Genomic DNA, 15,730 nt, shown 5'->3' with positions numbered 1-15,730 from the left:
AACAGCTATCTTGACGCAGATTTTGTGCTTTAATGATTGCCAATTTCACTTCCGTCAATTTTGTGACTGGCATCTCAATTGCACAAGAAGTATCATGGTTGGATAAGATCATAACTAATACAATACAATAAGGGATAGCATATAGTTATTACGTTTTCGATATACATTTGTAGTGTAACAGTTATAATTGAGTTGGTTTAATCAATATTAGTTTCAGTATTTTTTCTAAATTAAATGTGAAAGCAGTCGTTTAGATATTTACCTATTTTCGCATTGTGGGGATTGTTGCATTTGAATATACAGTCAAACCTGCCTAGGCGACCACCTTTTCAACGCGACCACCTGGCCATGGCGACCGCTTTTTCTCGGTCCCGAAAATTTTCCCCATAGGCACAAGCATTAAGCTGCCTGCCCAAGGCGACCATCCGTCCAACGCGACCGTGACCGCCACGAATTGGGACCGCAAAGAGCACAATCCCTGGCCATGGCGGCCGCCTCATTTCCAAGCGTGTGGTTACATCGGATCATTTTGCTGTCGGATTTCAAGGAAATGTTTTCAAGACTTTGAAGGACAAAAATAAGAACGAAAATATATGGAATAGCAATGTTATAGCATCGATTCCTCCATGAAGTGTTTTAATAAAACGTTCCCCCTATAAACATTGTAAAGACAAATGTTTGTGATGTTGTTGTGCCTATCGTAATCTTATAGTTTACCGCAAACTCAGTTCGGTTTAAACTCAATTTTCAAAACGAATACGTAGTGCATGGCGTCAAAAAGTCAGATGCCACAGAAATTACTATCTATTTCTTGTATTTTCAACAAAAATGTATCTGCGTCTTACTAAATTCCGCCGAAAAATGACTTCGCGACGGGCAAAACATCGGGCGAGAAAAAATGTTGTTCCCGACGCCATCTTGGTTTTGGCAAGGCCCGGATTTGGCGTACCGCTGACCTTTCTAAAACACGATGCTTTTGTGTATGAACATTTACGAATACTCTAGTTATTGATGAAAATGAATATTCTTATTTTCTTTTTATTTTCATGAATCTAACAAACCTTTATTTGACGCTGTGCGTTCTGCTGCACTGACTTACCTTTCGGATGCGGTCGCACAGAGCTTGGCGGCGCGGCGCGACGAAATCATACCGTTCCGTCTTTATCTTTAGTTGTCAGATCGACAACTTTTTTACCCTTTTATCCAGCGGTCGGCGCCCCAAAAAAGGCTGGGGCCAGCAGGTGTTTCTAGGGATTTGTCTAAGGCCTTAAAACTTCGATGATGTGCGTGTGTGTGTGCACTATTTAATGTAACGTGTGAATGCGGGAGGGCGCTGCCAGATGATCGAGGCAACCATATTGTTTTGTAGTCAAAATTATGACGAAAATTTGTACACGATTACAACGATAACGGAAAATGTAATTTTTGTAGGATCTTTCTGTCAATGAGAATTGAACCTGGTGGGGGTCATGCTGTCTAAATTCACATAATTTTCCATCCATTTTCGTACTGTATTTGAAAATCTCGACCTGGAAACATGTGAGTGGAATCCTCTTCATGACGACCACCTGTCCATCGCGACCGTTTTTGCTCGGTCCGCCGGGTGGTCGCCTTGGGCAGGTTTGACTGTATACTCAAAACGGTCTGTAGCATTGAGACTCTAAAACTTGTACTTGTTTAGAGAAATGTGAATAACTTATTATGTAAAACATCATATCTAGAGCATTCCACGACAAAGTGAAATTCATCTTCAATTTCCTTTGGATAATATGGGCAGAACCTTTGGTCAGGGGCAACATTATAATATCTGCCCGTCTCTATTTCTAACTTATGACTTCTGATTCTTAACTTACAAATTTCAATGTTTATCATCAAGATATTTCTCTTGTTCATAACAGTTTTTCGATTTTTTGTTGAGAAAAGACAGTTTTGAATTACTTCGAATACGGCTAAACCACTCTTGTATATGTGTATCTTGTAGCCGGGAGCGAAGTTGGTGGGCAATATAATCTACTTTATAAGCCTCAGGTTTATCAGCCAAAGGTGACTTTGAATGGACTCCAAGTAGAAATTTTTGAAAACGTATGGCAATAATATCAAATTCTGGTATATCTAAAGGGAGACGTATATTATCGATTGAAAAGTCATCCTTTTCCAGACTAAGCCCAGATGCATATCTTACTTTAGGAACATGTCTTTGTCTGACCCTTTTTCAAAATTGATGATGTAAGTATGGGTTAGATCAGTACAAGTGCTCTTTGGAATCAATACTGGAAGACTATCATCAATCTCAAGTTCTTTCAGTAGAAAAGAGAAGATATTTTTTGAGGAAGACACAGGTCTGATTTTCGATACAATAAAATTCAGTGTTTTTGAGTGGCAATGTGGTCTTGTGATTAGGGTGATCACTAAGAATCTAAAGGTTCTAGGTTCAAACCCCTAGCAGGCCTCGATGTTGTGCCCTTGTGATAGGCACTTACAACACATATTTCCTCACTTGACTCAAGTATAAACAAGAGTCTGAAGACCCCAAATCTCCATGAATCTTTGTAATTTTTATAATCGGTGTTTTTTATTTGCCAGAGCTATTTTTTGTTGCCGCTGCATGTTGTTTTTTATGTGCCAGAGGGTGCTTGTCTGTGTTTGTTTATATGTTGTTTTCTTTAAGACATTATTTACACACAAACCAGTCAAGGGTTCCAAGATTTTATCACCAGAGGAAGCTAATAATATTTAATACTGTACATCTTTCAAGTATAAAGTTCCAGTTACCTACCAATTTGATGCTATATCCCTCTGTGGTATGACCACAACCTGTTGGGTCCCTGAGGATATATGACCCAGTTTCAAAACTGACAGGTGACACCTGTCACAACATGCCTATAATGGAAATATAGATAATCCTCATTACTTATGCAAATTCAGTCCCAATTTGCATCATTTGCAATTCATTGTGTACATCTTTGTCTAAGCTACATGCATAGTAAATAACATGAAAATCTGTTGCTCCTTTCTTCAGTTATTCACCTTAGAAGATTTTTGCCATTGCAGTTCCAGTGACACATACCCAGGGGCCTAAAATCGATCTTGACCTTTCTCCTCCCAACACCTACCCACATACCAAATATCATTATAATCCATCCAGACATTCTTCAGTTATGCTGACTTTGAGCATCCGGACACACAAACAAAAGCACATTAAAGAACCCACCACACTTATTGAAAAGAGTAGGGTTACAGTCTGATCTCTGGGTTGACATCTTGAAAAGGTGACTTAGACCCCGTTCACACTCATTTTTTTCAATCGCGATTGAAGTATAATCGCGATTGAATCGATCCGATCGCGATTGATTTTTTCAGTGTGAACGCTCCAAATCGCGATTGGAACGATCCAAAACGATCCAATCGCGATTGGATTGTAACTACCTCCGGAGGTAGTTTGATTGGATTAATCGCGATCGGATCCAATCCAATCCTATCAAATTTTGAGTGTGAACACAACTACGATTCATTCCATCGCGATCGGCGGAGATTTCGGCTGGTTCCGGGGGTGGGAGGTCATACATGCGGGTACGTGGGGTCATAGTTCGCATCGCGCGGGAAAACAAACCCAATCCGCACGTCCGATCGCTCTTTACAACAACAACAAATTTTCATCGTCAACAATGCCCAAGAAGAAGAATAAAACTCCGTCAGCAACTTCAGCTGGTGGCAGATGGCGCGATGAGGAGACCAGGGTCCTCATCGCAATCTGAGGGAGAGAGGAGGTGCAGGCCAAACTGGGGTAATGTCACCGAAAGAGGGACATTTACCGCACCAAGTGACAATGTCTAGCGGAAAAATAGACACAAAACAAGGACAACAAGGACAACAACAACATTTACCAGATGATCGCCGATAGCATGCTTCAATCGTGCTTCAATCGCGATCGGGTCACGGCGTACTTTAATCCACTTGGCGAAAAGCAGTGTGAACGCAAAAGTTTCTTTGCGTTCAATCGCGATCGGATCGAACAATCGCGATTATAGTTCAATCGCGATTGAAAAAAATGAGTGTGAACGGGGTCTTATTTCATCACTGGAGTCACAAGTGATTAACAAAACAAAAAGCCATCAAGCAGAAAGAAAAAGATGGAACCTAAAAATATTGTAACTGCAAAATGTACACAGACTTTGTACAGACATTACATATGGTAACCCTATAAGTTTGCAAGAATTCACTTCTATGAGTCTAGTGAGATTTGTGAACATTATTCTATTTATATGTAGCACTGCTGGGATCCTGTAAAGCTAAATCTATGTGACACAAAGTCACAGTGGCCAGGGACATAGCAGTCCATTTCCCATAGAGTTTGTGGGATCAAGGGGATCAGGAGAGAACATCAGTACAGATATCCCAGTCTAAATGGGGTAGGGAATGTTGCCTAGCAGCCTTAAAGTTTGTATACCCTGCTTCTCAGTTAAGTCCTTACTCTAAGTGAGTCGAGCTCTCAATCATGATGTTTCTGGCCTAGCGATAAGAAATGTCCCAGTTCCTTTGTAGTCTGTAATGTAACATAACCTTGTTGTGTAACTTTGAAGGAGCCAACTTCTGGTCTTGTTACATGGTGACTAATGAGTAGAAAAAAAAACATACAAACATGAATTATAGATTTACAAACATTTTTCTGCCATATAACGAGAGTCTGCTGAATAACAACCTGTTAGCATTTTCCCCAGATGTTGAGTTGGCACAGTCTCAAATTACATGGAGGAGTCCTAATGAAAAAGCAGTGAGGCCATCTGGCCAGACACTGTGTTTAATCTCCCTTCACTTGTCTGCTGACATCACCCAATCAAATTTCCTTCATGACATTGTGGTTGGAGCCATGTGCACATTTGTCACAGACTTTGTATGAAGTCAGAATAAATCATGTGGTGCAGTCCATAATATTGGTGCGTTATTCTGTTCTGGCCCAGACTAACAATGAATGCTGAAGCGTTTGGTAATGAATTCAATTAATTCTAAGCATTTTTGGACCACAAAGTTGTAACAAGAAATTGAAGATCTCATCTTGGAGTCCTTGAATCTATATAAATTATACAAAATGCCATTTTGTTCTTTTGATGTGCTACAAACAACTAAAAACTGCTTTCGAAAAAAAATATTCACAAATGCAAAAATCTATAGGCATGAAAAGTGAATGATATCTGTGCAGCATTCCAATCATAACACAGGCTGCCACAAGGATAAAAGTACAGTAATTGATACAGATTATTTCATGCAGAATGCGTGCTGCTCTCTCTGTGTACCAATGAGACCATTTCAGCACAATGCTCATTAATCATGGGTGACTCCATTCTTCTTGCTTGCACAGGGCGTTTTTATCCATCCAGTCTTACAGTCAATCTGACCATTTTTCTCCAATAGGCAATAGGCATCACCAAAGAAATTGAATGTGATCCTTTGGTTCAAAGACTTGCTATTCCATTTTTCTCATTTAGTAATCAAAACAATCAAGATATTAAAGATCTCATACCTCTGTGATATATTTTTTGAGATTTCTGGGTGATTTTGTTGTTTTAGTATGAATGTCATCATAGTTGCATGCAAATGAGTTCTTAATTAGTTTAATTAACGCATATTGATGGTCTTCTTTGTCCAAATTACATGTACACTCGGCACAAAAAGTTTGGAAACTTTACTTTGGTTGATCATATTTCCGTTGTTTTTTGATCAATTTCAATGATTTATATGATGTTGGAAAGCTTGAATGTGTAATTTTCTTTCCTATGATACCCAACTCATTATAATTGCAATCTCATGTAGCGAGCACCAGGCCTGCTTACCCGAGTGGGTTGTAGAAAAAAAAGTGCCCAAATTTCCCTGCTAGCGCCAAACCCATTTGTGGTGGTGTCGTCCGCATCGTGAATGGAACGGTGTTAGAGGAATGTTATGTTCACAGCTAGAGATGAGATTAGATTTATTTCGACTGTTGGAAGGGGAAATGAAAGTGTTGGGGCGGCAAGGATCCGGAGAACCCTATGCTGACTGTTGCACAGATAGACTGACAGTGTTTGTTGGAGTCAGTGTCATGGTGTGGGGCAGTACAACTGGCCGGAGTTAAAACCAGGCTAATCATCCTAAGCAACTTCGATGTGTCAAGATATACATGTAGAGACACCATTCTCCATCCAGTCACATTTCCTATCAATATGAGACTGAGTGCCATTCTGCAAGATAGTGCACGTCCATACAGAATGAGAGTTATTTCAGACCACCTCCGTGAAGGTGCAGGAATATAGAGGACAGAATGGCCTTCCTGCAGCCGAGATCTCAACACGATTGAACACCTCTCATACTCTGATCACTGAACAGCTTGGGTGAGCTGTGAATGCAAGAATGATCAACAGAACAACACTGGTCGACCTGCGACGATTCCTTGTGGAAGAATGCCCAGTGACCGCGTAACGAAACTGGGGACAAGTACGAGGAGGATGTGCCGGGCTGTGGTGACAGTGCATGGCTTGTGTACTCAGTTTTAAGCCACCTTCATCATAACTAAGGCTCCTTTACGCATTTTTTTGTTTGGATGAAGACTAACCTTGGCTTTCATATCATTGTGTTTTGTTGATTCAAGTTTCATATTACCCTCGTACTCACACAAGCCACGTGCTACCACCAGAAGAAAAAAATACTGAATTGAGCGTTTGAGCTTTAGTAGGGTAATCTGGGCACTTTTTTTATGTAACCCTCTCGCATAAGCATGTCTGGTGCTCGTTCCATTAATTTAGAACCATCAAAAGTTTGGTATCATGGGAAAGAAAATCACACAAGCGTTTCAATGATATGTAAATCATTGAAATTGATCAAGAAACAACGGAGATATGATCCACCAAAGTTAAGTTTCCAAACTTTTTGAGGCGAGTGTAGTATGAAAATCTTTTGGCAGAATGCTATAATTTCTACATTTCTTCTTCAATGATGGAAACAAATCTAAATCTACATCATCTGGTGATGTTCCCCTATGATTCACTTACATGTAAGTCCTTATTTGCATGGCTGATCTGCATAATCTGGGATCCATGACCTGATTCTGAGTTCGACCCAATTTGGAGATCTTTGACCTAACTAATCTTGTCAGTGTCCCTGCAAAGTGCCTAGAATGAGGAATAAGACAGGCAAGCAAGCCAGAAAATAAGCAAACAGACACACTGACAGCTAAAGTTATTTTGTTAGTATGCCCTACTTTGCATTATCTATGTATGATGAAGTTAATCTCAATCTAAGTGACATATTCCACAAATATCGAAAAACTGAGAAGAGAAACCCTTATTTTATCAGCATGCAAGCACGTCAAACCCCCAGATGATGGGGAAAAGAAGACGATAAACCGGATAGTGAGTGAGTGAGTATGATAGCCTATTATTCCATTGTTTCATTTCTTTATGTTGAGCCCTGGGAGATCTGGTGATCCCATGACTTTACTCCCAATGTTGCACACAACTGCTGTACAATATAGGCCGTGTGCATGTTGTTTTTGTTTTGTACTCCAGGAAGATCAGCTACTTACTGATTGTATGAGTACTAAAAAATGTCATGTAATAATATGATCATGTATCCACTTAGCTGAAGTATTTGCTCTAAACCTACATGTAGATGCACCTGAGTCCGTAAATAAGATACACCACACAAAATACTATTGTGCGGTGCAACTGGGCAACCTGTTATTTCAAGCCTTGGAGTATCAAGTCAGAAGACACTGGACCTTGTAAGGAGGGTTATAGATACCATTGGTACTGCACAGTCCTGGGTAGTGCTGAATACCTCAACTGCTGACCTGATCCGGACTGGACCTAACGTTTAGGTTCAAGTAAAAAAAAACTAAATGTCTGGAAACAAGTCCGGACTTGAAAAAAAACTGCCTCTCGCTTATATATGTACTTTCCTTTTTGTTTCTAACCATCTTAAACCTTCCTTAGATTGTGAAATTTGCACTTAAAAATATGAAAACATTGCTGTTTTAGTGTTTATAACTGAACTTCTGTGTTAACTACTGACTAATAGTATATACATGTATAATTTCGCACATTTATTAAAATATTTTTAGCACACGGAACCTCTGGATCTAAAATTCGGACCTGAACCTGAACACGGGTTTAGGTATGCAGCACTAGTCCCGGGGCAGGAAGACTTGCAAACATGATAATGTACTCCATGATAAATGCATTATTTGTACCGGTACTGCTGAATCATTACTTAAAATCTATCAAATAATCAAAGTTCAAGCTTTTCAGGCAGCAAGAGAGCTCAAACCTCCACCTTGGCATCATGCATGTAGTTTCCTAAGGACTATTGTGCTTGTTAATCTATCCACATACACAATGCATGCGCATGTCATCTGTAGTTTGAAATGAAGTAGCTTGGGGGCATAAATCCTTACTTCGCATGAGCAGGATGTACATGTACATTTAGAGGGAGTCATCAACATGTAGCTACTGTACATGTCCAGAGAATCAGGTACATATTTTGTCCCTGATCATTCTTGGGCCTACAGCCATGACAACAGGAACCCTCCTATCAGGACCGTCAGGCCTACACAAGTAAAGCAGTAAGAAGTCCTTACCTCCTGTAAGACTGGGATGACGGCTGGTTTTCTCTGTTGCAGGAAGTACAGTAACATCAGGATGTAGGCATACGACGACAGGCTGCCACGGGACGCATCGCCAATCTCACAGATCTGGAGCAAGAAGGACACCGTGTTAAAAACACAACCCGAATCACCCCTGGTAGCAGCCTAAGGGACGAATGTTCTTTTTATTTCATGTCCAGCTGACAAAGCAATCTGCCCAAAGTTGACAAAGACTTGTGTAAATGTGTGTATATTGCTTCGGAAGAGGGTCATGTCCTAAGTAAGTTATGGGCGGATTGCTCGTATATGTGGATTTGGTACAGCCCCGCACCCCCCTTGGATTTTGTTGGCAGCCCTCAGGCTCCGCCCTTGGGCTACCAACAAAATCCTTGGGAGGGCGGGGCTGTACCAAATCCACATAAACTCACCCCGCCCATCTTTTAACTATTACTTGGCCATGTATGTGGATTTCAAACAGCAAAATACCCGCTCCTGATTGGCTAAGGACAGATGGCCGTGCTCTAAATCTGGATCCCGCCTGCAAAGGTGTGGACCAATCAGCTACTGTTGCTAATAGTGAAATGAGTGATTGACATTGAGTCCTTATCAATATTCATGGCTTCCAAGTTAGGAAAAATCGAGGCCTTTTGGACCACCGTGTTTTCAAGATTTATAGTATGGGGTTTAAATAAATGGAATTGCCATTTATAAGAATCAAATCAAGGTAAATATATGCACAATTTATATATGGCACAGACTTCTGATCATAAGTTGTAGACAGAGATTAACACATCATTGGTCAGTAGGAAATGGAGATTTGGAATGGGAGACTTTGAAAACATATTACTTATAAAATCATCATTGATAATCTTTGAAAACACAATACTTATAAAATCATCATTGATAATCTTGATAAGTAATTCTCCTGGATCTTGCAAATCACGGATTCCGCACTCGAATAAAGCACAGCGTTTGTCTGCCATCCTTGCATTCAGATAATCTGTACCAAACGTTCATGTAGCTCAACCGACACTTAATTTGTACTACTTGAATGTGTCTTGGACTAAAAACAACAACATACATTGTTGCTTACATTCACTGTCTCATTTTTTTTATAAAAATGGCAAACTTTTGATACTATTATATGGCCTCTGTTGGTCAATAATTTTCTTTATGAACCACAGTAAAAAATCCTAATTCACGTTCAGCCCTTAGCTGATTCAGCGATTGCTTAACAGTTGAGAATGATATGCATTAATTTAGTCTCTGCCACATAAGTCACATCTGTAAGCTGACTTAGTTCTATTACATGTTCTTGTATATTCTGAAAAACTGGATAATCATACATTTGTCCCAGCTAGCCAATTCTCTTCACATCAAAAAAATTTACAACTATACTGTACAAAATGTATATATGTTACTTGTAAACGTATAAAAGAATCAAATCCAGTCCACATTGCCAACATTACGTTTCCGCACCAGTTTGCATCCCAACACTGACATCTCCTGAGACTGAGGTGACATTTCTGCCCTGACATCTCCAGATCAGAGTTACTGTTGTCACTAGGCAGGCAAGTCTGTATGTTTGCTACCTAAGCACAGATCACAAACCTCTGATTGGGCCGTCCATACATGAGGAAATGATCAATCAATGTTGGCTTGGGCAATGGACAAGCCTATTAGTATATATATTGTGTGTCACAAGGGTCATCATATAAAGTCACTCTTATTTTCATTCGTTTGAGGCACTTCTTGGTTTTCTATTGGTTGTTGCATTGATTTTTTCTAAATCTCTGGATGGGAATAATGATTCAGAAAGTTATCTGTAGCGATGCAGTGATGTAAATTATCACACTGTTTACATGTAGTACATGTTACTACAGGGCATGTTTTTTTTATATACAGTAGAAGCCACTTAATTGCACCTCGGATAAACGCACCTTCCGTTTAATTGCACCAAATCCCAAAATCCCAAACCGGTTCCCATTCACTGCATTGTTAGTGACTCCGCATAACTGCACCGCGCATTGTCACCAATTTCGGATAACTGCACCAATTTTTTTCAAAAATCCTCGAAAAGTTAACTAAAAAGGTGCGCTAAAAATCGGCAAACGTGGTACAAATGAGCCGATACCTGCCGCTGTAAAGGCGCAATACCGCCAATATGTTTAAAACTGTTTTTGAGTAACAAAAGAAGGCGGTCTCCATTGACAGTCACGTTGATAGGAATCGTATGGGAGGTCCCGGGCGGGTCCAGGGCGTGTCGGCACCATCAAGAGGCGCACGCCTACCAAAGGCGGCATTGCGCTTTGGCAGACAGCATGCTGTACTCAATAAAGATTGGTCTCTACGTAGCTACCTGTACTACTATCTTATTACTGTGAATGCATTCAAGTTCGTGTGGATTTGATTTCACGTTAAGGATGGCATGGTGTGTTGTCGGTGGTTTGAGGTTTGCGGGAGCGCTACATACTGCTGCCGATAACAAAAGACCGGCGTCTTTACATACATCTAGTCGGAAACAATAGAGGCTCGGTAAGGGCTACAGACGTGTAGGCGGACATAACAGTCGCTTTTGGCGGTGCGGTGCTAACGTGATCATCTGGCTGAATCCGCGTCCTAGAAACTTCCTGCATTCACCGGAACGAGGTATACGCGGGTTAGGCTCTGATACTGTATAAGGAGAATGATCTGTCCTTGATCTGAGTCATCTAACCATATCTGCCCACTAGATACACTGTACATTTTGTTCCTTATTTGGAATTTTGACGACGGAGTTTTTCAGTGTAATTCCTGGGCACAAGTTGTAATTAAGAAGGTGATCTCTGCCAAACATACCACTATCTTAACTTAGAATTGTCAGACCTACATGTATGTCACCAAAGTCATCATCGAAATACTGTACAGGCGGAGTTGTGTTTGTTAGATTAGATCGTCCTTGTGCTTTTACGCTATCGGCACATTTTTATCCTTTGTTTGCGCATTCACCAACACAAGTGTGAAACTTTCGATGTAATTTGTTGACTCAAGTTGTAGATACGGTGTCAAGTTTGTCTTAGTCATACCTACCGTCATTTAAACTAACAAATTGTGAGACCAAAGTCATTATTCTAGACATAACGTTACAGTCGGAGTTGTTTTCTTTGCTGTGCGAATCAAGCATATTTTCTCTTTCTACACGTGTACAGTACCTAGCTACTGATTTAAACATCTGTGAGGAAGCAAAAGAAATGTTAAGTTTAATCTGTACAGTATCATGGTAAACTTTACAAGATTTTTGTACAGTACATGTCCTTGAATACGTAAATAAAGTTAATAACTGCATAATTTCGTCCATTTTCTTTGTGCTAGTGTTTCTGACTAAAAATACACCGCCCCGCCCATGGTGGTACGGTCCAGCTGGACATTTCGCATAATTGCACCAGCCGGATAATTGCACCAAAAACGCTGGCAAGTGCGTGGTGCAGTTAAGCGGAGTCTACTGTATCTTGTCATGTAGCTATTGGAATTTGATAACCAAAAGTGTATCAGGTGCTTTGGAAGATCTAATCTTGACATGCATCTCTACTGGAATGAAAGACTTTCTCTTTGCAATGAAAATTCCAGACTTCTGGAGACAACACAAGTCTGTGTCAGTCAGTCAGTCTCTACATGTAAATGACAATCAGAACTTTGTATTGTTGGAGGGAGATTAAATGACCTGCAATACTTGGATCAATAAATAACCATCTTGATGAACTTGATGCAACTCAACACTTCACTTTATAGAAGAAATCAACAAGTCAGACATGTAATGACACAATCCCACGAGAGGGTCATTTCATGGCTGCCTTGTTGATTTCTTCTATAAAGATAACAAGCTATTCAAGGGGAGGGGCCAGTCTTTGAGTTCACTGTGCATTGAATTCTTTTACTTATCTTTTAAAGCATTTTTCTCCTGTGAAAATTTGCTCAAAATGAGGCAGGTATACAATACAAACAATCAAATACAAAAAACAAAATGCTTTACACTCATCAACATAGTTTATATACTCAGTAGATGGGCCCAGTGCAGGTAGACGTCAGAAATACATGTACAACTCCTATTGTACCTGCACTAACCCAAGAATATCATACGCTGAAAGAATATCATTCTACCAGGACCACCTCTTGTGGGTGCAGCTCTTGTCTGGCCTTAACATCACATTAACCCCTTGCTATAATATCAAGACTAATGTCTATGATATTTGGATTATACTTTTTGTATTATATGATGTACGCCAATGATGTATATGATGTATATAGCGTGTGATGTGTGAGATATGATGTATACAATGTGTTTTGTACATTTGTATGCTTAAGTTCATATTTTGTAACAGTTGATGTCGATGTGTATGGGAGGGCAGCTTGTAAAGGTGCTTAGGCACCTGTTTTGACCTCCCTTTCACTTTGTGAAGAACCCAAATAAAGTAATAGGACTGACATATACAACACGTTTTTGGTATAGGTAGGTTGTAGAGACAGGTAACAAACTAACCTTTGCAAACCTCTTGACAGTATAGCCCAGAATGCGAACCCTCTCGTCCATAACTGCATACATGTTCAGCATGCGGGTGTTGTACTGGGCCTGGGACAGGGATACAGAGTAAATAGAGCATGCACCAAAATTCAAGGGTGACTTTCGTCGACAAAAAAGTTAGTAACATTGAAAAGTACGAGAATGGTCACAACTTAAGAGAATCACCAAATGGTTTTGTCTCTGAATTGTTCTGATGTGAGATATGAGCACAAACATGACATACGATCATGTTACCAACAAGCTACTGTACTGTAACATACATGTACATGTAAATAAACAGTCACACTGGAATGTATAACATGAATTATGAATAGTGCTGCTTGTAGGACTCAACTACAGAAGCGGGGTTGCTTCGCCAATTCGTAAAATATGTTTTTTTTCTCCCTTTGTTTTTACTTTCCCTGTCCTTGGTGCTAAACCAATGATGCAGTTACCACTAGACCTTCTGATGTATATGTATACAATGTATGTACAGAAAATGGTCAAATTTCAGTCTTAGACTTTTTCATGACTTCACCAAACCCATATGAGTCCCTTACATACTCATTATTTCCAACATTAAGTCTACACATGTAAGAAAGCTTAACATTTCTCTGGCTTGAGTGGACCTAAATTTGTACATTTTGGAACATCCACTAAACCCAAATAAACAAATAGACAAATAAAAAAAGAAGTACCAGTAACTCCTAAACTGAACAATATTTCCCAACGTCTATGGAAATTTGCAAACTCCAGAGGACATGTCCTGATCCAATGAGACAACGTACCAAGATGTTATACAGACTGATATCTCCCTCCAGCTTACTGGGGCGGTGAACAAACTTCACAATGGGCACCTTAGCCGTGGTGATGGGCAGGATGTTGTACAAGTCTGAAACAAATGGAAAAGGGTTATTCTAGATAAATGTATATACCTTCACACACCATGTGTAACCTGTCACTTGATAGAAAGAAATCCAAGTAATTATTTGTATCCATACTGAGATACATCATCTGGGTTGGTCTAGTACAATTAGTCAGGGGCAGGAGCCTTGTCCTTGTGCCATTTGATAGCTTTGGAAAATGACAAGGCAGTCTTTTGTGGCAAGGTGGTCTTGTGGTTAATGTTGTTGGCCTTGTGGTTGAGATTGTTGGCCTTCAACAGTGGTTAGGGTTGTTGGCCTTGTGGTTGAGATTGTTGGCCTTCAACAGTGGTTAGGGTTGTTGGCCTTGTGGTTGAGATTGTTGGCCTTCAACAGTGGTTAGGGTTGTTGGCCTTCAACAGTGGTAAGGGTTGTTGGCCATGTGGTTAGGGTTGTTGTCTAAGGTTTGTGGGTTGATATCCCCAGCAGGCCCCACTGCTGTGCCTGTACAATTGTGTTACGCCTCAAGTTGGTTTACCAGGTATGCGAAACAAGAAAACAAATCACAATCATATACCGAAGAATATTCCTTCCCCCCCCCAATTCATACCTGTTTGAGGTTCATACTCTCACAACTGTTACAACATACAAATCCTGCCTACGATGCTTTCACGTAGTATAAGGAGAATCGTCAGGACTACATGTAGGATTGAGTAAGGTATTACATAAATATCATACACTGTTCCTACCTTGATGCTTCTTCAAAAGCTTTGCCAGCCTTTCTATGATGTCAATGCAGTCTAAATCCTGAAAAAGGACAAGGCAATAGTCATTCACAAATGCACTGTATCCTTATTATTCTACCTATGACAAAGGAGCTACAATAACTCCTAACACTATAGAATAATTTTTTTATTATAACACTGTTCTAAATGATCTTTGCTGTTATAAAACAAACAACACAAGAATGAATTTCAAAGCATCTAAAACCCTCAAAATTTACAAGACATCGACTGATATAGTTATTGTTGAGCATTATCAATCAATAAGAAACCTGAATCAAAACTCTTAAGAAGATCAAGGAAGAACTCACATCACTGGTCTCATGACCCTCCAAGGTCATACAGATGTCAAGGTCACTACCCTTGAAGCCAAATCCATTCATGGACGACCCAAACAGGCACAGATGGGAACCTAGTGGATCAGAGGTGGCAACAGCTATTATTGACTTAGCTTAACGCCTCCTGTTGACTGGAGGGAGTATTGCAATGCACCATCAACGCTTGTGCTGTTATGATAATATGATATATTATTTTTCATAAGTCTTATACATCAAATGAATACGCCATTGTCTGACCTGAAAACTCCTGCCTGATGAAGCTCTCCAGGTCCTTCAGAATCATGTCTCTGTAGCTGTACTCGGTGGGAGGGGGGTGGGAGGTTTCTGGAGGAAACAAAAACATCTCTTAAGAGTTTCTAAATGTATATGTGTACAGTGTGAGCAGGTTGTGATATTGGGTGTGTCTTTTTGTAATTTGTGTTAGATGATTTTCAGTTCTGGTGCCTGGAGATGCATTCTCTCTACAGAAATAAAAGTTACTATTTTCAAACAATCCACTCCCAATTCTGGGAGACTCAGCAAAAGTCAAGTTGTTTCCCAATTCAGAAAGAAATCTGCTTTTTTGTAACATTGTATAAGTTTTGGACGATTGATGAATT

General features: G+C 40.0%; 1 protein-coding gene and 1 long non-coding RNA gene across 7 annotated transcripts in view; one reads left to right on the top strand and one right to left on the bottom strand.

Annotated features, from left to right (window-relative positions):
- LOC136444458 (terminal uridylyltransferase 4-like) overlaps positions 1-15,730 on the bottom strand; it is a 133,026-nt gene that overhangs the window by 49,180 nt on the left and 68,116 nt on the right. For all 6 annotated transcript variants that reach the window (XM_066442009.1, XM_066442008.1, XM_066442010.1 and 3 more), the window contains exons 17-22: positions 15,369-15,455; positions 15,105-15,205; positions 14,761-14,818; positions 13,937-14,040; positions 13,128-13,217; positions 8,606-8,719 (exon numbers count right to left, since the gene is read on the bottom strand). In XM_066442009.1, the coding sequence (XP_066298106.1) occupies positions 8,606-8,719; positions 13,128-13,217; positions 13,937-14,040; positions 14,761-14,818; positions 15,105-15,205; positions 15,369-15,455 (554 nt within the window). The remainder of the gene's footprint in view (positions 1-8,605; positions 8,720-13,127; positions 13,218-13,936; positions 14,041-14,760; positions 14,819-15,104; positions 15,206-15,368; positions 15,456-15,730) is intronic.
- Positions 1-15,730, top strand: part of LOC136444474 (uncharacterized) — a 456,752-nt gene that overhangs the window by 423,202 nt on the left and 17,820 nt on the right. The gene's annotated exons all lie outside the window — the stretch shown is intronic.

Source organism: Branchiostoma lanceolatum, chromosome 11 (assembly GCF_035083965.1).
Source record: "Branchiostoma lanceolatum isolate klBraLanc5 chromosome 11, klBraLanc5.hap2, whole genome shotgun sequence".
NCBI classification, from domain to species: domain Eukaryota; kingdom Metazoa; phylum Chordata; class Leptocardii; order Amphioxiformes; family Branchiostomatidae; genus Branchiostoma; species Branchiostoma lanceolatum.
Note: the sequence above shows the minus strand (reverse complement) of the source record. Positions and strands in the feature narration are given on the sequence as shown.